At 32.2% G+C, this 23,729-nt stretch overlaps 1 protein-coding gene across 2 annotated transcripts; it reads right to left on the bottom strand.

The window, feature by feature from the left end:
* Positions 1-439: 439 nt before the first annotated feature.
* Positions 440-4,813, bottom strand: LOC110096992 (ribosomal RNA small subunit methyltransferase). Of its 2 annotated transcripts, XM_020823173.2 has the most exons (3): positions 4,294-4,813; positions 1,521-2,302; positions 440-717 (listed from the first exon to the last, which is right to left on the bottom strand). In XM_020823173.2, the coding sequence occupies exons 1-2, from the start codon at positions 4,591-4,593 to the stop codon at positions 1,544-1,546; spliced, it is 1,059 nt and encodes a 352-aa protein (XP_020678832.1). In that variant the 5' UTR covers positions 4,594-4,813; the 3' UTR covers positions 440-717; positions 1,521-1,543. The 2 variants fall into 2 exon arrangements, with proteins under 2 accessions (XP_020678832.1, XP_020678831.1); XM_020823172.2 differs by lacking the exon at positions 440-717 and having other exon boundaries at positions 1,364-2,302.
* Between the last annotated feature and the right edge of the window lie 18,916 nt (positions 4,814-23,729).

The following is a 23,729-nucleotide window of genomic DNA, read 5'->3' as shown; positions in this document are numbered from 1 at the left end:
TTCTGCTTAGTACCGAGTTCGGTACTGCTTAGTACCGAGTTCGGTACTGCTTCGTACCGAACTCGGTTCTGCTTAGTACCGAGTTCGGTACTGCTTAGTACCGAGTTCGGTACTGCTTCGTACCGAACTCAATATCGGTATTGCTTAGTACCGAGTTCGGTACTACTTAGTACCGAACTCAGTACTGCTCAGTACCAAGCTTGGTATTGCTCGGTATTGGACAACGTGGCTGCACCTGATTGGTCTCCGAATGATAAACTGTGTCCGGTGTCCGAACCCAATAATTTACCACTTTCATGACCACTCTGTTACCTCTCCACTAAAAAAGTTGCTAGAGCATTTCAAATCTCAAGGAAACGAGTCTTCTCAAGCTTCAATAGCTTAGGTCAATAAGGATTGATCCTATCAAATGGAAACAAACGGCCTTTTGCAGATGAAAAAAAAAAAACAAAGTCAAACATTGGACAATAAAAGCCAATCCTCGCTAGACACTCTAGCATTCAAATATATAACACTAAGTCAACGCTGTCACAAGAAGAATATATCTAAATAATGGTCAACTACTTCAATAGTTGCTGAAACTGCTCCAATAGTCGCCTTAGCACAAAATCCTCCATGGCTCCATCTAAAATTTCACCCACTACTTGAGGAGTTAATTAAAGTTGGTTGTTCCTCCCATTGCATGGTCATTTCAACGGGTGTCTCACTATTTTTTCCCTGTAAATTAGGGAAGAAAACCTTCTCATTAAGATTTCATTTCATCCCTAGAAAGCTTATGAGTGGCATCATTCAATAACATGATTGTAATTAAAAAACATATAAGTGAGATTTGCTTAGTCGCACAACACAATAAGTTACTTCTTATTTCATGAAGATAAACAACTCGATCAACTTCTTGCTAATGATGGTAAGGAACATTAAAAAAATTGTGAATATATTTCATATGAGATTCTGATAACATAACACACGAGTAAAGAAAGTTATCAGCACCTTAGCATAACAAAAATCTAGCTCTTGAAAGAATATTAGCATAAAATGTTAAAAAATTACAATAAAAATGACAATAAATAAATAAATAAATGTTTGTTCCAAAAAAGAAACGTTTTAGTTCTAGAAAATATTTTTGCAAGTCATCTACTTAATTTATAAGAAACAGCAATAACAGGTCATAAAACCATTAAATGAACACTCCTGCGATTCCAGTAGCAATACAGCAAACATCATCCACAAAGGACGAAAAAAAACTTATAGCAAAAAGTAGATAATGAAGGAAACGCATTGCCCTTGCTAGTCTATTTTACCATCTAGCAATATTTCCTATAGGACAAAAAGAAAACAACTACAGGAGTTTATCTAGAAGAAATTTGGCTAAAAAGGGAATAAACTTCAAAAATAATAACTCTGTGAATTCATAATGATGTATATCTTAATCTTACAAAACTTCATAACCTTTTTGAAAAATGACTCAGATCTCCATCAAAAGAAATACAAAATTTGGTTGAATACGAGAAGAAAGATACCACTGGACGTAAAATGCTCCCAATCAGGCAAAATGGATGCCAGCCTTTTTAAAGAGCGAGAGAAGGTACAGAAAATCTACTTGTGTCAGCTTTGAAGCTCTCTTCTCTGCAAAATCCCCTTGTTTCAGAATTCCCATTATCATTTCCTTAAAATCAGATTTCTCACTGCCTCCACCCATCATATCATCCTCTTCCACATCCATTTCATCCTCATCCTTCACACCATAGGAATCCATACTCAGGTCCTCAATCATGTCAGCCAAAACTGCTAAATCATCTGTTGAGGCCTTTTCCTCCTCCATCTGGCCATTTTGTGCCTGTTGCAAAGCTTGCATGGTTTTATAGTTCTTCTCCAACAATGAAAGAACGCTTTTCTGTTTGAAGATTGACCCGAGGGTCTTGTTCTTCCTGTTGAAGCATAGACGTATCAGCCCATCCCACTCCTTGAAGCTAACAGGTGGAAGAGGCCGCCTGGGCTCAATGCGAACCACAGAGGAGTCAACCTTTGGTGGGGGCTTAAAATTGTTTCGCCCAACTTTAAGGAGATGAGAGACACGAGCGAGGAGTTGTGTGTTCACTGAAAGCCGACAATAGAGATTGTCACCAGGATTTGCAACCAGCCTCATGGCAAATTCTCGCTGGAACATAATAACAGCACATCTGAAAACAGAATGGTGTGACAGTAACTTGAAGGTGAGAGGGGATGAGATTTGGTATGGGATGTTTGCCACACAGATGTCAAAGTAAGGAAGTTCGGACTTGAGGATATCTCCTTGAATAACCTATAAAATTAGTAATTGCAAGCAAGCACAACATTAATTGGGCAAACTATAAAAAGGTATGAATTTTCTTGAACCATACCATGTTACTTTCATAACAAATTTGAAGAAATTTCAAAACAGCAAATGGAATAATATTAAAGCGCCATTTTAATGATTGTGCAAGGTATGACTAAGAAGTTTATATAGTTGGACTCATAAAGCAGCAAGCCCGTAGTAGAGCCTTGAATAATTGTATGTCTGACACTGCTACCAAAATGTTCAACAAAGAAGTACTTATTATGAAATAATGTTTCAAATAAAAGCTAATGGCCTTCTTAACTGATGCATTCATGTTTTTAGTTTCTTTTGTTTTGATGTAATTTGAACAATATTTAGTTGTGTTTTGTTTTTTTTTAAGCTATCCAATGATGGAAAGCATCCAATGATCATGGTAGGAGGTGCTTGGGCATGGCAAGTCTTGGGTTTGCTTGCATTTGAGTCCTTTCCGTCCTTTGGGCTGTTTGTTGTATTTCGGTTTGGGCCTTGGCTGCTCTCGGTTTGGGCTTTGGCTGCTTGTTTTTGAGATAAAAAAGTTGGGTTCTACTTGGTGCTAGCTCATTAATGTTTGAGCTGAAGTTTAGCTCATTGTTTGGAGTAATTGCACTTCCTAGCTCATAAATTCATAAAGGTATGTGGAGTGAAGCTTGTTTCTTCCCATTCTTGTGCCTCCTTGGTTTCTTCCTTGTGAATAAAAGATGTGGGATGGTTGCCTTTTCGTTTTTCTCCCTGGATGCTTTTCCCGTGTCTTCCTCTGTCTCGTTTCCTGACTTAGCTCCTCGGGTCCCTCTCTGGCTGCTTTCCCGTGGCTCCCTAGCTGTGTTTCCCGTGGCTTTTTCTTCTTGTTTTCTGTGCAGATTTTGGGGGTTGTTGTGGTGTCTTTTGGCCTTTCATTTCCCCAAACCTGATTGGTTTTGGTTGGAGGTGGAATGTTTGTTTGGCTTCTTTCTTTCGCTTATAAATTGTAGATGTTTTGGAATGAATGAGGTTGTTGAATATTTGAGCAAAATCTCTACTAAAAACCTAAGGGTTTCTTCTCTTGGAAAAGCTTGAGAGCTTGTTCCACCCCCTTTTCCTCCTCTCTATTTTGTTTTGGCTTCTAATCTCTTCTTTTCTACGCAAATTCCACTCCACCTGTATCCTTCTTTTAAAGCATTTAGAAGTTGTTTGTTGGCTGATTTTGGGAGACATTTGCAGGAGTTTGGTAGGACGTTGGACCCTTTTGCAGTGGTGGACCCTCGATTTGCAAGCCTAAGCACTATTTTTTCATATACTTTCCTACTCTAGTTGCATGTGAGAAAACCGTTTGACGGTTGTTCTGAGGATAGCATTTTTATGTTATAATTTTGTTTCGTTTGATTTGACTTTTCGTTTATCCGGATGTTTGTTTGGATGTTTGCAAGTTAAAGTGAATCGAGTTTGATTTTATTGTCCTTGTGTTCTCCAACTTGGCTTTTCTTTTTAGTCTCACATATTAAAACTTCGATCACATCAACAGTACCTACATGGAGGCTTTTTTATTTAAAAAAAATGGAAGTAAATAACTTTTTTTTCCATCTAATTTGGCCAGAATCTTCATATGAATCATTTGAAGGGGACAATCATCACAAAATCAAACTTTGATGAAGTTTGTAAAAAATGACTAATTGCAATATGCTTCTAAGTAGATAGAGAACTACCGTTAAAAAAGACGGCACAAAGTAAACTATTTTAAACTGATTGGCTCAGAAATTGTAGCTCTTGAACTCAAAAAAAATGGGATTTTGATGATAGATAAATTACAGTTTCTATAAGTTTCAATGAAACTCGTATTAAGCACATAATGTTGGAAAACTAACCTTCAAATTTAATTCCCGCACATGTATCATTAAGTAAAAAAATGAATAGTGACAAAATAAGAGGCAACAAGATGAAACCGAAGTACCAGAATTCGGAGATAGAGATAATGAAAAAACCTTGAGACGATTCGAGTATGGAGTGCCTTGGAAACGACGGTTGAGTTCGAGGACCATGCGGGGATCGAGCTCGATGGCAACCACAGACTTGGAGACCTCGAGGAGCTTCTTGGTAAGGTTTCCAGTACCGGGGCCAATCTCCAGGACAACGTCAGTGGGCTTGATACCGGCCTTCTGAACGATAGTCTCAACGAGCATCGGGTTCTTCAATATATGCTGCCCCTTCGACTTCTCGAAAGGGATGCCTCCCTGCAAATGCTGCTGCTGATGCCTCGCCTTCCTTATCTTACCTCCAGCCATGGCCGACGCACTACCTTCTCAACGAGCAAGCTCCCGTCGTCTTTGTTCCTTCCGATCCAACAGAAGAAAGGCGAGGAGGTGTAACCTCGGATCCGACAGGAAGGAACTTCGTCGAAGAAGGCGAAGAATTATTTAGCAACTCGTTCAAAACTACCTCTCACGCGAAGCAGGCGAAGTTGAAGCAACGAACAGCCGGAGAAGAAGAAAGGAAACCCTAGCAAACGCGAAGCAGACGAATTATATTAATTGATTTTTTTTATTAATTAAATAAAATATATTAATTGATTTTTTTAATAATTAATATCAATTAGTTTAAATGAAGTAATAATATTGTGATTTAATTTTGTGAAAAACAAGTTACAATATTTAATTAATTATATAAATAATAAATTTATAATTAATTGGACTATTACTTTACACTAATTATAATTTAATTAGCATCAATTAGAATTATTAATATTTAATAAAACAAATTTGATATATTCATTAATTGAAAATCAAATTAATCTTAATAATTTAAATTAATATTTAAAAATATATTTAAATAATTTGATTGTTTATTTAATTTTATTGCTTAATTAATTAAATAAATTATTAACTAATGACTATTTTATATGCTTAATTAAAATAATTATAATTTAATTAATCTAATTTGGGCTGATATATTATAAATAAAAAAATAAAATAACACAATCATGTAAATTCTTAAATCTTGAAATAAGTAACTAAATATTTTTTCCTGAATTTTAATTTGATTTAATATCTATTACACCAAACATTTCTAAGAATTTAGCCCACACATTATTCATTAAATTACTAATTACTTAGTTGAATCCTACTTGCAACCAAAATGGCCCCTTAAATTAAGTTGGCTTAATGAAAATTGATTTAACAAGGATAGATCCATTAGGTTGAGCTCGAAGTTGAGTCAACATAATGCAGGGTATCTTCAATTTGATAATCAGAGTTCAAAGATATAATCAATGAATCTATTTTTTATGTATATGAGAGATAATGATGTAATTGTTCTATTTTTTATTTTTATTTTTATTTTTTTACTTTTTTTATTATATTGTTATAGGACATTGAGTATATATGTTGGGAATAATCATAATAGTTATGTTTGAAATGACATTGGTGGATAATTTTAGTGTTGTTGTTAGGTATTGAGTTTAGGGTACCCTGGTGTATGCTTTTTGCTGGTGATATTATTCTTGTTGATAAGACAAAAGAGGGACTTAAAGATAAACTTGAATTATGGAGGTCGATCTTAGAGTCTAAGGATTTTCATTTGAGTAGATCTAAAATCGAATACATTTTTTAGTAGTAATAGATCTAGTGATGGGGATTATGACTTTGGGCAATCAAGTAATTAATAAGAATACACTTTTTAGATATCTTGAATCTGTTGTTCAGAGAGATTGTGAAATAAATGGGGATATTATTAGTAGAATTCAAGTTAGATGGTTGAAGTAGAGGAATACATTGGAAATGTTATGTGATAGAAAAGTACACATCAAACTTAAGAGAATTTTCTTTAAGATGGTCTTGAGACCTGCAATGCTTTATGACGCGGAATATTGGTCATTAAAAGAAAAGCATAATACTAAGTTAAGTGTTGCAGAGACGAGGATGCTCAAGTAGATGAGTGGCTTTACTCTTAGAGACAAGCAACAGAACGAGCATAAATTTGAAAATGTTGGAGTATCTCTGGTGGCAGATAAGATTAGACAGAGTCACCGTAGATGGTTTGGCCGCATAAAATGGTGATCTTTTGATGACCCGGTTAGGAGGGTAGATGTATTAGATTTAACTTATGTTAAGAAAAGTAGAGGTAGACCTAAAAAGACTTGGTTAGAAAATATTAGAAATAACATTTTTTTTATTAGATTTAAATGAGAATTTGACTCTTAACATGATACAATGAAAAAAAAAAGATTCAAATAACCGACCCCACATAGTGGATAAAGGCTTGATGTTGTTATTGGGTCTTGAGTGATAGTGATTGTAAAATTCAAATTGAATTTGATCATTTAAAATCTTCTTGCCAAGGACAGAACTAGCCTCTCTTTTGAGAGTGACCAAACTTATAATGTAAATAAAATAATATTAAAAAATAAATGATAATATTTAATTACAAGCAAAATCTTATAATAATGTTTATAACAAACATTCTATTATACAAACTATTATTTTAAGATAACAACTAAATGCAAGCAAAGTCGAACAACTATAAGAAAATGAAGGTACCCAATTGATAATTATGATTATATATATATATATATATATATTCTAGTTTATGACAACCCATGGAAATCATGAATTCGAATGTATTTCTTGAACTAATGCTTCGACTTGAAACAAAACTAATGAAAGAATAACATTGAACTACAACATCTATATATTCTTATTTAAATTATTAGGATTAAACTGGAAAAACTAAAGAGAAACATTTCTAAAAAATGATGAACTTCAACCTAAGTCGCCTCAACATCAAAAACATGGTGGCACAACCAGAGTGAGCAAACAACTCAATATGTTACACAAATCCAACAATTGTATTCAATATAAGATAGGTAGATCAATAAGCAATTTGTTATAAATATAATTATAATATATTTTGAGTCAATATTATTATATACTAGTCCTTATACCTATTTCACATATGTAGTTATGATCAAGATCATCATGTTGTTATCATAAATTCATAAATGTTTAATGCTCATCTTATATTGGTCAACATATTAGTTTATGTATCTTATATATATATATATATATATATCATATCATATCAATTAATGTATCAGTACGTGCATCACACTTTGTCTCATCATCATGTATGCTATTGAGTCATCATATACATAAGATTTATATATCATGTGCATGTATATTAATGTGATGGTTACCATCATATTCAAGTATATCATTATCATATGTATCAATATCATGCAACATATTATCATATTCATATATATTAGTATACCATGCTCATGTGTATCAATACTATGCTTTATATCATATTTGGGACATCATCAATCATGTATCTATCAATGCTATGGATCATGTCATGTCACATTGGCAGTGTTATTGAGTATGGCATAATAGTAATAATGTTATATATAGTATCACTTATATGATTGTGAGATGTAGAATGTAGCTATTAGAATGAGCATGTGTTATTATAGGCATCATATTATTATCATATATATGTATCACTTATATGCAAGCTAGAAGGAATACGAAAATCATGTATCATTATAAAGTGTTCTCTTTACATCATCATATCAAATATATATCATTATCAAAAGTAGCATCATATATATGCATCATTATGTGTGTGTAGTTAATATATATATATATATATATATATATATATAAAGTCAAGATTATGACTAATCATATTATATTATTCATATAATTGCATAATATTACCTATCATGTAGTACTAGTCATATCATATCATATCAATCTCAGTCATAATCAGATGGCATCATATAGGAGTCATCACTCTAATCAATCATATGATTTTCCCCTTATCCTCCATCATATTCATGATCAATGTATGTTTAAAATAAAGGTTATCTTCCCATCCTCCTGCACAAGTTTCCATATCATATCTATGAAAACTTGAATTAGTCTCATTCAATAGCTAGTCTTTTTTGTATGCACATATTTCATAATATATATAAAAAAATAGAGAGAAAAAAAAATATTTCATAATATATATGCATATATATCATATTTCTTACGCATGAATAATTTTATATAAAACATAATAATAGTATTCAATAATCAATACAGTGTGCTCATTTTTATATATTCTTATTTAACAAATAAATCATAACAAATATACATGTTGTAACCAATTAAATCATACCATATATCAAGTGTGCATGTCATATAAAACTATATGTATATCCATCACTATTTATGCATGTAATGTTACACATATGAAAATAATCACTCATTACCGGCGAATTTTCTGGCGGCTTTTCGGTGGACAATTTTCCGGCTGCTTTCCGTCTGTTTTCCGACGGATTTTTGGCGGTCAATTTTTCGACGGCGTTATCCGGCGGCTTTTAAATAATTTAAATAAAATGTTAAAAAATCTATTTATTTAAATGATTTAACAAATAAGATTAAAAATTATATTAACTAATTTAAGTTAACTTTTTCCTAATAAAGATTTAAATTTAAAATTATTATTTAAATTTTAATTTATTTAAAAAAAAAATTTTTTATTTTAAATTAATTAGTTCCATTTTTTATAATTAAAAATTAATTAGTATTTTAATAAATTATGAAGTTATTAATTTATTTTAATTAAATTTTAATGATAATACTTTATTTTAATTAATTTCTATTTATTATTAATTTTAATTAAAATAATTTAGTTGAAGTAATTACTAATTTTAATTTTTCATTTATTATTAATTTTAATTAAATATACTTTTAGTTTTTAAAATAAATATTAATTTTTTGAAAGAATATAGTTTAAATAAAAAATATTCAGCATTTTATCATATTTTGCCTTGCAGCAAAATGGTAAGAGTTTAATATGAATCACATTTTTCAGGTGGACAGAGTTCGAATCCCACCATGCGCACGGGCAGGCGGGGAAGGCTTCGGTCAGCGCGGGAATGCAGCGGGCAGCGCGGGATTTCGTCTGGGCAGGCAGGTAGCGTGCCTGGGCAGCTCGGCGGTCAACGGGCATTCGGGTGGTCAGCGGCGGCCAAAGAGAGTCGGACAGCCGCCCAGGTGGCCAAAGAAATTTTTTTTTTTTGAATTTTTGTTTTAATTGTTCGACAGCCAAAGAGCACCGGAATATTTCACCGCCGAAAAAAATTCTCGACACGTGTTTTACCGGCGGAGATTTTTTCGCCGAAAAAATATCACTTTCCACCGAAAAAAGCCGCCGGTAATTGGTGATTTTGCTGTAGTGTGGATGTAATTCATTTTATATAATTTAAATGTAGTAGTCATGTATTAGTTTTGTGTGCATATTTATCTTGCATTTCTTTGAAAGTATTGTCAACTATAGAAATAATCAATAAAATATCAATATGATCATGTCAAAATATACACAATGATCAAATATATAATATAATATAATTTATATAGTGAAAATTTTCTAGAAATCAATATATCTAATATGTTACCATTGTTAATTAATTTAAATCATATAAATCCTAATGAAATCAAAAGCACAAAAAAATTCGTAGGGTAATAGTCATCTACCTTGAGAGGAATAATTTTTCTAATAAGCTTTATGGACAAAACAAGCTCAATAACCTCAAACTCCTCTTTCTCTCTCTTCCTTCTCCTTTTTTTCCCCTTCCTTCTCTTCTTCTTCTCTTATTCTCTCATGACCGATTGAATAAGGGTATATGAACTTAGGGAGGTGGGTTTTGGTATTAATATAAAAAATATGAAAAATGCTTAATGCTGCAACAATCCCAGAGATTTCTCATGCTTTAAAAACTTTTTATAACTTGAGACCTTAGTGTCACAGTATTGGCAAACACTACCATCAAATAGAGAAGGTAGTACTACAACATTGCATGGTCAACACCTCAACTGTAACGACCCAAAAATATGAAATATGTTTAAAAAAAATTAAATAAATTTCTATATGAACAGCAGCATAGCGGTGTTATGCTTGGGAGTGCTGCAACACTAGGATTAGAGCACAACAGCGTCAGAATCTGTCGTTGTAGTGTTGGATGCTCTGTTCTAGAATAATTCTGGAATTGACATACGATATTGTTGTACTCGATTTGTGCGCTATGGTTTTAGGCCACTAATAATATTTATTTATATTTTTTTTAATATATATAACTCTGTCATTCCACCGCCTCCCTCACTCACGCACACTTGCCGGGGAAGGAACCAAAGGGAGAAGGAGAAGAAAGAATAGAGATGGAGGAGAGAGAAGAGCATTTGGAGCATTTTGTCCATCAATTTTATTCAAATATTTATTCTAATTATTATGAGTAACTAAAATTTAATTTTAGTTTTCAATGATTTTAAGTTTGATGGATTACTTCCCTCCTAAATTGATTAGTTTTCATGTAACTTTTTTGTATATGATTTATATGAATATTATAAGTATTTTGACTGTAATTTTATTGAATTTCATCAGGCATAATGAAATGTGTGATTTTCTGAAGTAAGGGAATAATATATAATTCTTGTATTTTATAGATTTGAGCATTCATATTGCATTTCATGCATATGGTTTCATTATGATGGCAAGATTAAGATTGATGTCCAATTGGTCGATAGTTGGGAGCCAACTTAGGATCAAGTTTGTGATGCCCCATAATCTAATTTCGAAAAAATTATTCTTTTATCTTTTAATATACAACAACCAGAGCCATCTAATTTCTTTTATCGGTATAAATGCTAGCAAAAATAAAATTATTAATTATAACATCAATATATTTTTGTATTCATTTTTTAAAAATTATATATACTATTCAAAATCTACATAATCATAACATATATAATCTTGAGTATAAAATAATAACTAAAATAATAAGAAATAGAAAGATCATGATCAATCTCACACTGCTGCTCCCTTGCCTTGACCTGAAATCAATTAACCACATATAATGATCAGCTTCATAGCCTATGAGGTAATTAATCTTATAACTGAACTCAAAGCATGATAAATGAGTAATATGCATATCATCAGTTGAATCACAACAGTAGTATTCACATGATCATGAACCAGTATAGAAGTAATAAAGCTCACATACAAAATAATAAAATAGTAGTAGAGTCCACAAGCAATAAAAATAATATTGTAAAGAAACTAGTAAAATAATAATGTGTGTATATGGCTGTGCATACAACGGTTCGTGAGTGCAGGCATGCTTGTGTATGTATGTGTATGCGTGCACGTGTGCATGCATGCATGCATCTGTATCATATACTTTGTATTAATGAATTAGTATAATATCAATCTTAATATAGGAATAATATATGTATCAATATTAATAGAGTAATATAATAATAATAGGTTTACACAATAACATTAAATCAATACAATATCAGTAAAACCATACAATGCATTTCACTAATCAGACTAAACAAGTAAGGAACTCTAGTTAAAGTAGTGTTTTTCCAATGTTAGTATCATTATTATTAAATCATTGGCTCATTAAACGGGGTCATCACTTTTTACCCATTGACACAGTAATCATCTTCTTATAACTCTCAATTATTAAATCATGTGAATCAGTATAGTATAACACCAAATCACAATATTCAAAGAAAAATTTGTCAACCCACCATCTTATATAAGTTAGTCAGTCTCCAACCAATGTTTGTAAATAACCAGTATTTAATTATTTTTTCCAGACACACATATATATTTACCACAGTGGCATAACAAGAATAGCGACCAATTATTACTCAACAACGTGCCCATATTTATTTCCAATGCATATACTAATAATATGCTTACAATTGAACTATCAATTTCTAATATGCTTATAATATAACTATCAATTTCTATTCAATACAAAATACAATAATTTTCATTTTACCCGATGAAATGTGAAAATATTACAATCAAAATGTTCAGCATATTCAATACTATAATATATAAAAAGTTACATTGTAGAAGTTTAATAAAATTAGGAAAAGTAATAAAATTAGTTTTGAGAAGAATTTAATGGTTAAATCGAAATATTTGAAAATAGAGATAGAATTAGAGTCACATACTTCAATATAAATAATTTTCACAAAAGCAGCAAAGCAATTTGACTGGTAAAATCAAAATTTCTTCTTCATCACTCCTCTTTTTCCTCTCCCTATCTCGATTCCTTCTCATGCAAGCAGACGGTGGAAGTGAGGGAGGGACGGGTGATGGAAATATATATATTAGTGGTCTAGCGCCGCAACGCTGCATGTCAAATATAAAATTAATGTAGCAACCGAACATCAAGCACCGTAGCGACAATTTTCGACAATGTTGTGCTCTGAGCCTAGCACCACAACGCTCCAAAGCACAATGCCACTATGGTCTAGTTCCACCTGGAATTTATAATTTTAAACACATTTCATATTTCGGTGTCATTACAATGTTAAAGAATGGGTGTAACATTTTAGAATTTGACATTCCTAACCTACCTAAAGATAACACAAGGGTATTTATGGCTTCTTAATTATAAGGTTAGCAAGAGTTTAAATGTGATCAATAAAACTAGGTTTAACTTTAGGATACTTAAGTGATGTTAAGAGTATTTTAGGGGTTTTAGGCACCTAATTATTATAAAATATAGTTCAAAGGTCAAAAATAACTTAGGATAGGTTCTAAAATTTTAAATAAGTTTGAATTAATTACAAATTAATATGAGTTATTGCAAGCCATAAAAAATTCAGAATTTTAGTAATCAAAGCTATAAATAATTTGATTATTTTATCTACCTTATAATAAATTACTAAGAATTTATAGAATTTAAGGTTATAATATTACAATTTTTTAGAGCAAGTTATAGATTTTAGAATATTTAGGTTTTTCTATTATTCCATTTATTATAAACTATAAGTCAAGGAACTTAAGAATCAGGCACACAACTCATGGACATCATGCAACACTAGTAGATCTTGAAAGTGGATATAAAAAAGAAAATGACTTGGGTTATCTTCTTTTCTCCCTGATCCATAGTTACAACATAAAGTAAGGTACATAGTGCTCTAATAAGGATTGATGGAATTAGAGAGCCCTTGATTAGAACACATCTAGTGACTCAAGAGGAGCATGGATTATTACCCTCCTAAACCATCATGATGTTTCACTATAAAAAGGATGAGACCATTATGGCTAAGCTAGGGTTTGAGAATTTTACCTCATGGTAGCTTTATCTTGAGTAGATGAAATTAATTGAATAAGAGACTTTTGGGTTATAATCGCCACAGTCATTATAATGGTCAATACCATTACACTAGCTCATCAAGCCTCAATCTTCTTGAGAGCCTTCATAGAGGGAGGGAGCCATAGAGATAATCCCCTTGTGCTCTCAAAAAACTTTTAGAAGTGATAGAAATAAGAATTCCCCTAATTTATGAGCTTGGTAACAACCTATTGTCACTCTTAGGTAATATATGGACTATGTGACCTCAAGCCCCCATGCTCTTATGTAATGTTGATTGAGATTGAACCACATGATTTGGAGTGTGATAGAGATATCAAAAGCTAAAAAATGTTATATAAAAAGTTGTGTGAGAACCATAAACTCTGTTTAAACTTATTCGACCTTTGATTAGCTAAAATGCCTTAGGAGGTGGTTATAAAAGGATGCTAAGTTAAAATGGTTAACAATAATTAAATATGGAATGATCATGTAATTTAGGCTACGTGAGTGCAAGAAGATTAGCTGAATAAGAAACTTTTGGGTTATAATTGCCACAACCATTATAAAGGTCAATACCATTACACTAACTCATCAAACCTCAATCTTATTGCACTCATAAGCCTCCATAGAGGGAGGGAGCCATGGAGATAATCCCCTTGTGCTCTCAATAAAATTTTAGATGTGATAGAAATAATAATCACCTTATTTTATGAGTTTGGTAGCAATTTATTGCCACTCTTAGGTCATATAGGGACTAAGTGACCTCAAGCCCCCATGTTGTTATAAAATGTTGAATTAGATTGAACAACATGACTCGGAGTGTGATAAAGATATTAAGAACGAAAAAGTTATATAGAAAGCAGTGTGAGAACCATATACTCAGTTTAAACAGATTTGACCTTTGATTAGCTTAAATGCCTCAAGAGGGCCAAAGGTGGTTATAAAAGAATGCTTAGTTAATATAGTTAACAATTATTAAATATGGATTAATCATCATATTTGATCAAATACATATATTTTTTGTGGCATATAAAAAATGAATAATTCAATATTACATTTCTACTCTTTATTTGATTTCTAGTTACATATAAATATTTTTTGTGCCATAGGCACTTTTTTTGATGGGACTCAAGATCAGATACCACTTTGCTATGAATGGCTTGCATCTTCTAATCCTGATGGGCTTTTCTTCCCTAATGCTCCATCATTATTTTCCCTCTTGTGGGCTACAAATTGAACCATTTAGGCCCAAGGCTTGGACAGCTTCTGGCCTTGTACGTTCAATCAAGCCAGTCTAATTTGCACGGTTTGAAAAGTAAAGCAATAAGAAAGTTGCCGAAGATACACTTAGGTTTCATTTGGGACGACTTTCTTATTTAATTTTTGTACTAAAACTCTATTTTAAAAAGTAATAAAAAAATCGTCTAAAAGGAAGCCTTAGGTTTTATTTGGGATGACTTTCTTATTACTTTTTAAAATAATTTTTTAGTACAAAAATTTCTAATTCAACAAATTTTTATACCTAAAAATTACTTTACAAAGCAATAAAGAAACAGTCCCAAATAAAACCTTAATTTAATGAGCGGAAATTTTAAAAGTTATTAAGATTCTTTATTTTAGACAAATTTCTCATTAGTTTATTATTCAGAGTGTTGCCATGCTTTCATTTAACTATTGTTTTTTTCTTGCTTTTTAAAATATTTTACAGTGAGAAATTACATCTTTACAATCACATCTACTAATGTGATAGTTATAAAAAAATTACTATCCAATTTTAAGAAAATAATAATACTTAGAATAATTTAAAAATATAGATTTTTTCTCTCAATAATTTCAAAATTATTTTATATGAAAATTACCAGCTGCTGCTCCAACTGAACCTTAAGTTTAAATTTTATTTATATTAAATTTTGGTATTGATATTCATCATTAAAAAAAAATAAAAAATCTCCCCAATGGTAATAAAAGACAATGGCTAACTGATCTATTCAGCAAAGCTTGACTTTACTGATTTATTCTTTTTACATGAACTTACACCTTTAGTCCTTAACTAATCATGGTTTTTGCATTCTTAACTTTAACTTTACAATAATTAATTTTAGGAACTAAATGTAAAGTACTAAAGAGAAATCAACAGTTTACTGCAGACTTTGCAACGAAAAGTTTTTTATCTGAAATTGTGACAAAAGTTTTCGTTGTAATTTTTGTGAAAAATTTGAGGAGAAATTTTCACTGCAAATCCGCCGTAAAAAATACTATCTAAAACGGCTGACTAGCCATTTCTTTCATTTGTTCCTTCTGTTTTCCACGCTCGCGACATTTCTCAGCTCCTTCGACGATGTTCCCTTGCATTGGCTCCTTCGACAATGTTCCTTCCTCTCGCATCCGAAGTCACACTTCCTCGCCGTTCTTCGTCTACGCAGTCATCGTCTCCCCTTTTATCACATATATCTGCAACATCCTTCGATGACGATACTTCATGTCGCCTCCTTTGACGACGTTCCTTCATGTGAAATTCAAAGTTGGTCATTGTTCTTCATCATCGTTCCTTTGACCCTTCTATTTCACTGTCTAACCTCTGATTGATAACTTGCTCGGCTTCTTCCACGACATTCCTCCTGTCGGATCTGATCGGAGCTTGCTCGTTGAGATGGTTTCCATCTTAATTTATTCCTTTAATATCATGAGTATATTATTTATAGTGGAGATATTGTTAGTAGAATTCATGTTAGATGGTTGAAATGGAGGAATGCATCGGGCTTATGGTGTGATAGATAAATTCCCCTCAAATTTAAGGAAAAATTCTAAAAAATGGTGATGAGACCTACAATGCTTTATGGTGTAGAATTAGGGCTGCAAACGAACCGAGCCGAGCCGAGTATGTGAGTGTTCATGTTTGTGTTCATTTAATATAAGCTTGTTCAAGTTTGGTTCATGTTTGTTCGAGCTTTATTGTTTGTGTTCATGTTTGGTTCATTTAAATTAATTAGTGTTCATGTTCGGTTCATGTTCGTTCGTTTAGTGCTTATCGAGCTTGTTCGCGAACATATTTAACGAATTTTTTTAAACTATCAAACAAACACGTATGAACAAACACATTTATAATAAAAGCAATTGTATATGTAACAAAGGCAATTATTATTTATATTTGTTAATTCTATAGTCAAATATTAATTATTTTTATCGAGCTTATTCACGAGTTCAAAATCGAACACGAATCGAGCTTTTATCGACCTTCTTATCAAGCTTAATGTCGAGCTTGTTCACGAACTTCAAATGATGTTGTTCACGAACATAAATGAGCTGAACGCATTAGTGTTCAAGTTTGTTTATTTAAAAATCGAGTATTTAAAATATTGTTCAAGTTTGTTTGTTTAGTTAATTAAACGATCAGAAACGAGCTTTAATCGAACTGAACAACGAGTAGTTCGTCGAACATTTGGTTCGCTTGCAGCCCTATGTAGAATGTTGGCCATTAAAAGAGAAGCATAATATTAAGTAAAGTGTTGCAGAGATGAGGATGCTTAGGTGAATGAGTGGGTGGATGGAAATATTATTAGCAGAATTCATGTTGAATGGTTGAAATGGAGGAATGCACCAAGCATATTGTGAGATAGATAAGTTCCCCTCAAACTTAAGGAAAAATTCTAAAAAATGGTGGTGAGACCAGCAATGCTTTATGGTGTAGAATGTTGGTCATTAAAACAAAAGCATAATATTAAGTTAAGCGTTGCAGGATGAGGATGCTTAGGTGGATGAGTAGCTGGATGGAGATATTATTAGTAGAATTCATGTTGGATGGTTGAAATGAGGAATGCATTAAGCATATTGTGTAACATGTGCCTACATCTGACGAGGATGAGAGCGAGAATACAAATTCCTCCTAGAGTCTCTATAAAAATATTTTTGATCCATTTTATTTCTTTTGATGTATAAAAATTATTGAAACTTTAACAGTATATTATAGAATTTTATGGAATTTAGTTCTTTATTGTAGAATATTATTGCTTTTTTATTGTATTTAATTATTATTTTTTATTACTGTATTTGATTATTGCTTTTAAACTGTTTAGATTTGTATTGTTGGAAAGCTCAATAACAAATAGCAGTAACTGCTTTTTTTTATTTATGCTACAGGTTTCCGGCATATTTGTGATGGAATTGTAGATTGTAATGTTGGAAAGCTCAATAACAGATAGCAATAACTGTTTATTTTTTTTTTAATTATGCTACAATTTTCAGGAGAATTTGAGGTGGAATTTCCATCGCAAACGCTGATACGACAATCTAGTATCATTGTTTGGGACGAAAATATCCGTAAAAAATAACAGCGGCTAAGTGATGGATTTTCCGTCACAATGTATGATGAATATTCCGCAGCAATTTGGATGGAATTCCCATCGTATAGCCGCCGCAAAAGTATTTGCGACGGAATATATTCAGTCATAAATCCGTCGCAAACTAAGATTTCCAACAGATTTCCTTTGTTTTGTGGTGGATTATTCCGCCATAAAAAGTTGAATTTCTTATAGTGAAGTAGTTTAACTCTAGAAAAAAGATGTATTTACATTATATAATTATTTTCTTATGAATATCTTACCTTGTTTTTATTTTAAAAAATGAGGATTTCATTTTAATTTATTTTATAAGCAAAACTAAAATTATTGTATTGAAGATATTTTGAAAGGATTTGTGTAAATCCACAACAAAATTGTTGAGGTGTCTTCATTTAAAAAAGGTGAGTAAAAATGCCTTTAAGCTATTTTTTATTTTAGGTTTTGTTTGAAACAGTTTCTCAAATGCTTTTGTCATAAGAAAATGGTTAGTAAAAAATATCGTGTGTGCTTGAAGATAGCTTTTTTACTACTATTTCAAAATTTTTTCTACTATTTTTGAAATTGTGTTTCATAAATGATCTTTTAAAAATAACAAAAGAAATGTTTAAGCTATCCCGAACAAAGCCTAGGGCAATTTAGACTTTTCAATTTTTACTTTTAAAACCTCCCCGCGATTTCAAAATAACTTTCTAAAGGTAAAAATTTGAAATAGCAATGCTAAAATATTTTTCAAACACACGTTATTTTTTACCAACTACTTTTCTTACCACCAAAACTGTCAAAAAGCTATTCCAAATAAAAACTAATCATTTTTTTATTGCGATCATTCTCTCTAGTTTTTTTTTTCTTGGATGGGGGCTGGGGTGTGGGAATTTAAGGGACAGCCCTCGAACACACACAATACATACACGAGACTCGAACACAGGACCTCTTAGTTGGGAGCCAAATTCCCAACCAACAGACTAAGAAAAGTTGTGTGCATCTATAAAAGTATTTACTCAAAAATTTTATAAAAACATTGATTAAAATTTCTAATCACTCAATCAATATTCAATACACATATTTCTAAAAAATCATGATTAAAAATAAAATATACAACTTGAAATATATTTATTCATATCTTCAAAACAAAAATTAACCAAAATTAATTAATACTTAGTTCTATTTTAAAATGATGAATCATTATAATTCAAATAATTTATAATGATTATTCTCAAACAAATCCTCTACTTCCAAACAATTAAATGGGGGGCCACAGCCAAAACTAAACTAATTATTGCAGCTTGTGTTTTCAAACACTGAAAATAATTAATAATAGTCCCATTCCTATCAACAATAACATCTTCCCATATTGTTCCATTCAGCATCTTAATATTGATAATAGTAAAGTCAAATTATCATCAGCTTCTTTGAATATTTCATTTTGATAGAGATATGGGCTTTTGTTTTGTCATACAAGCTTTTGTAGACTTATTGAGATACCTCCTCCCATCCTCCAACAACTTTACTATTATTATATTAATATGCTTGCTTCTTAGGAAGTTAGGGATGCATAGAAAGCAATGGAAGCAGCTTCCTAAGTATTATTTTACTGTAAAAAATGATGCATTATTGGGGTTAACCCTATATTTTACTTCATATTTTGTTTCATTAGGCCGTCCAGAATCTAGGTTTTTGTTTGGGATGACTTTTTTTCTGCTTCTTAAAGCATTTTTATAGTATAAAAATTTTAATTTTTGTGCTAAAACGCTGCTTCATAAAGCAGTAAAAAAATTATCCCGAACAAAGCCTAAATTTGGTCTACTCCTAAGAGAATTAAGCTTAATGGTTCGAAGTAAGATAATAGTGGTAGGGCCAGTATCTAAGGCTTTGTTTGAGACAACTTTTTTGCTACTTTATAAAACTGCTTTTTAGTACAAAGATTTTTAATTCGAAAAAAAAATTGTACTAGAAGACCGTTTTAGAAAGCAACAAAGAAGCTGTCACAAATTAAACCTAAATTTTCTATACATTTGGTCTCAAACATCCATCTTCCTATTAAAACTCCTATGCCTTACTTTTTATAGTAGATAATAGCTCACTTATCTCAATATATTAATGGTAGCAAGACAAACCTCTTACAAATTAAACCTAACTAATTACACCACTCACTTGCTATTAAATAAGTAGTTATAAATCACATTAGTTCATGTTGTCAAGACATTCAGTTCAACTATAATGTTCATTAAAATCAAAATTCAGATGATTCCGAATTTAATTATGAAATTTTCCAACTCAAATATTGTCACAAGATTTGTGCTAATCAAGTAAATTTTTTATAGACATATCAATTTAGATGAATACTTTTCTAATTGAGATTATTTATTGAGTAATCAATTTAGACCCATTATTTATTGAGATTATCCTCCTCTTATGATTCATCTTATTGCTTATAAATTGCTTATAGATGAAAATCAGTAAAGCTTCAATAAATTTATTTTCATTAATTTTAAGTGAGTAAAAAAATGAGTTCTAATTTAATAATCAACATTCTTAGCTATTTTGGCATCAATATTTTTTCATTAAATTTCTTAATTAAGGCTTCATTTAGGATGATTTTCTTATTGTTTCTTAAAACAATATTTTAATATAAAAATAAAAATTTTTGTACTAAAAAATTATTTTTAAAAGCAGTGAGAAAGCCATCCCAAACGAAGCATAAGCCTCTTTTTTGTGTTTTGTTTCACTTGCTCAACCATTAAAAATGTTTTATATATACATTTTTTTTATTCGGCATCAATACTTTTTCATTAAATTTTTTAATTAAGGCTTCATTTGGGATGACTTTCTTATTGTTTCTTAAAACAACTTTTACTACAAAAATAAAAAAAAAAACTTGTACTTAAAAATTATTTTAAAAAGTAATGAGAAAGCCATCACAAATGAAACATAAGCCTCCTTTTTGTGTTTTGTTTCACTTGCTCAACCATTAAAAATGTTTTATATATACATTTTTTTTATCAAACATGAAAGATTGTTCAACCTCCACTTTGTTCTAATTCAACTCTTGAATGATTTTTTTTCTTATCTTTTTAATTAAAACATATAATCTTCTCTTACAGAGCAAATCAACATCTTCATTATATTTCAATTATAAAAAAATCATGATTAGTGATTATATAATTATAAAACCAAATATACATTAAAAATTATAGACACGTATTACAAGGCCAGATATAACAGGAATATATGTGCCTCCTAATTTATCTTAAAATCTTATATATTGTTGCGTCCTAGAGTATTCACGGCGGTAGAGTTATAAAGTATTCGTTTTAGCGTTGTACGAAAATCCGGCACGCAATCAAATAAGAGAGAGAGTGTTGCATTTTTTGGAGACACCAAGATTTTTATGTAGAAAACCCCTAAAAAGGGGGGAAAACCACGGGGCCTAGCCCAATTTGAATGGATCCACTAGTATTGCAGTTGATTACAAATGAGGCCCTTCATTGGGGGAAGGCCTTAACTTGATGTACATCATATATAGTACATTACATGATGAGAATACAAAGAATCAGTGCTGATGTATTTATTTGATCTGAAGGATTATATTCGATGAACGACATAAGTCGGAAGGACTATAGTCGGCGGGCGACGGAGGTCGGAAGGACTGTAGTCGGTGGGCGACATAAATCAGAAGGACTGTAGTCGGTGGGAGACGGAGGTCGGAAGGATTTTAGTTGGTGGGCGATATAAGTCAGAAGAACCGTAGTCGGCAGGCGACAAGGTCGGAAGGACTATAATAGGTGGGACGTAAGTTAGAGGGACCGTGGTTGGCAGGCGACGGAGGTCAAAAGGGTTGTTATCTGACGACGAAGGTCAGAAAGATGGCATCAGATATAAATCCGGTAATGGACAAAAATCCAGCTTTAGATAGATGTCCAGCGAAAGTCCAATAATAAGTAAAAGTCCGGTGTCAGGTAAAAACTTGGTGATGAACTGAGGTTCGGCATCGAGTAGAAGTCCAACGTTAGTTGGCATCTGAGGAGAACTTCAATGTTAGATGGTTTTCAGGCAAAACTCTGACGTCACTTAGAGTTCGGGTGGAACTTCAGCACCACTTGAAGGTTGGACAGAAATTCGGCGTCACTTGGAGTTCGGGTGAAACTCTGGCGTCCCTTGAAAGTGGGACGAAACTCCGGTGTCACTGTGAAAGTCGGACGGAACTTCGACATCACTGTGGAAGTCGGACATAATTCTGGCATCCCGTGGAAGTCGAGCAGAATTTCAGCGTCCCGTGGAAGTTGGGCAGAATTCCGGCGGTGGTCGAGGAGTTTCTTCCCTCATATCCTTCTTCTCTTCTCTTCTCCTTCTTCTTTTCTTCTTCTTGCTTCGGCCCCCTCTCAAATGAAATGAGAGACTAGTTATAGTTTTTTAAAAATGACATGACCCGTAAATAGGAGGAGGATCAAGGGCAAATGTGGAGTGGTTAGGATGGACGACCAATATGGAATCCCTTTATCGTGGACCATTCGTTAGACATTTGAAGGTCTTAATGATGTCGGAATTCAGTAATATTGGGCTCTTTGGATTCAACTCGTCGAGCCGCTCGATTCGACTATAAGCTCGTCATGCTTGGAAATTGTTTGGTAATATAAATTGTGGTTCGAACTTTCCAATAGTGCTTCGGGTCCTTAATTTGGACTCATTTGGCTCGGATTGAGTCGAATTTGGTGTCGTTGGGTTCGTATTTCCAAGACGCTAAGTTTAATTATAAATTTTTTGAAATCAGAGTTTAGGTGCTCTAATTTAATTTTTGAAGTTTCCAACATGATTTTTGCTTTGAGATTTGTGCTCAATCAAGATAATTTTTTTATGATATATCAGTTGCCCCATATTTTTTGACGTTGAAGCTCCATGAGTCCAAAAATATATGTCTTAATATTTTATATTCATCGAATAGCAAAAAATTACATTTCAAAAAACATAATCTTGCTCAAACTAAATCATAGAGGCCCCGTTGAGCTTTGAAAGTGTCAAAATTGAGTCTGGAACGTCAAAAAATGTGTCTGAGGACCCCAAACACTTCGAATTTGGACTATTCGGGCCGAAAATTGGGCTCGTACAAGCATAGGCGGCCGAACCGGCCTCCGACAAGAGCGCCGTGCTCAAACGGGCGCGACCCGTGGGGTTCCGTGGTAGTTAGCTACGTGGTTAGGTTTTAATTTTTTTGTGGGGCCCACATGAATTTTTTTCCATCAAATTCTAAAAAAAATCTCAAAAAATTTTAAAAAAATTTCAAAAAAAAAATTTAAAAATTAGAAAAATTTCATAAAATTCCAGAAAATTTTGAAATGTTTTTTTCTTTTGAAAAAAAAGCTATAAATACCCCCTATATACCCCCAGGCTAGGGGGAAACTTGCACATTCTTCTTTTCTTCTTCCGACTTTCTTACAATCGAGGCATTTCATTATTTTATGTAGGTGACTTTTCCTACTTAAATCGGTGCCCCACGTCTTGTACAGAAGTTGGAACTTTTTCAAGCGTTCTCTATCTTTCTCCCCCGTTTCTCTTCCTGCTTAAGAGGCTTTCCGTTATTTTTAATAGGTGACTTTCCCTACTTAAACTCAGTACTCCTCTTTAGTATGGAAGGAAAAATTTTCTCCTTACACTGTGTTCTCATCTGGCTATCTTCTTATAGTCGAGGCATTCCGCTGTTTTTTTGTATAAGGTGATTTTCCCTACTCAAAATCAGTGCCCCTCTCCTTATATAGAAGTTGGACTTTTTACAACCATTTATTTTCTTTTTATATGGTCTTCTTCTTACATTGGAGTCATTCCACTGTCGGAGATAGGCGACATTCCCCTACCAAGCTTCAATGCTCCTCTCTTATGTTGAAGGAGATGTTTTATTTCTTGTTCTTCTCTTGTGTTTTTCTTCTTACATTAGAGGCATTCC

Source organism: Dendrobium catenatum, unplaced genomic scaffold (genome assembly GCF_001605985.2).
Source record: "Dendrobium catenatum unplaced genomic scaffold, ASM160598v2 fragScaff_scaffold_133, whole genome shotgun sequence".
Lineage (NCBI taxonomy): Eukaryota > Viridiplantae > Streptophyta > Magnoliopsida > Asparagales > Orchidaceae > Dendrobium > Dendrobium catenatum.
Note: the sequence above shows the minus strand (reverse complement) of the source record. Positions and strands in the feature narration are given on the sequence as shown.

What these genes read in the sequence shown, in the direction of transcription:
- LOC110096992 (XM_020823173.2), bottom strand. Translation starts at nt 4,593, where the DNA reads ATGGCTGGAGGTAAGATAAGGAAGGCGAGGCATCAGCAGCAGCATTTG. An exon ending in CATACTCGAATCGTCTCAAG is followed by an intron (nt 2,303 to 4,293) that starts GTTTTTTCATTA and finishes CTAATTTTATAG; the next exon opens with GTTATTCAAGGAGATATCCT.